Below are 202 nucleotides of genomic sequence, written 5' to 3' on the forward strand. Positions count from 1 at the left end.
CCGCTCCCCTCGCCGGCGGCCCGCCCCCGCGCGCGTCCTGCTCCCCGGCTCCCGCCAGGCGCCGGATCACTCACCGCGCGCCAGGTCCAGGATAGCGGCGAGCAGCAGGCAGACGCCGCCGCGGAGGCTCGGGGCGGCTCGCATGGTGCCCTGGAGCTGGCGGCGGTGGCTGGGCGATGGAGGAGGCAGCAGCGGCGGCGGG

At 80.2% G+C, this 202-nt stretch overlaps 1 protein-coding gene across 1 annotated transcript in view; it reads right to left on the bottom strand.

Annotated features, from left to right (window-relative positions):
* Nucleotides 1-144, bottom strand: part of IGSF21 (immunoglobin superfamily member 21) — a 226,856-nt gene extending 226,712 nt beyond the window's left edge. Inside the window, 1 exon segment of the mRNA XM_006914306.1 lies at nucleotides 75-144. Within this exon segment, the coding sequence (XP_006914368.1) occupies nucleotides 75-144 (70 nt within the window).
* Between the last annotated feature and the right edge of the window lie 58 nt (nucleotides 145-202).

This window comes from Pteropus alecto, unplaced genomic scaffold, assembly GCF_000325575.1.
Source record: "Pteropus alecto unplaced genomic scaffold, ASM32557v1 scaffold125, whole genome shotgun sequence".
In the NCBI taxonomy this organism is placed as follows: domain Eukaryota; kingdom Metazoa; phylum Chordata; class Mammalia; order Chiroptera; family Pteropodidae; genus Pteropus; species Pteropus alecto.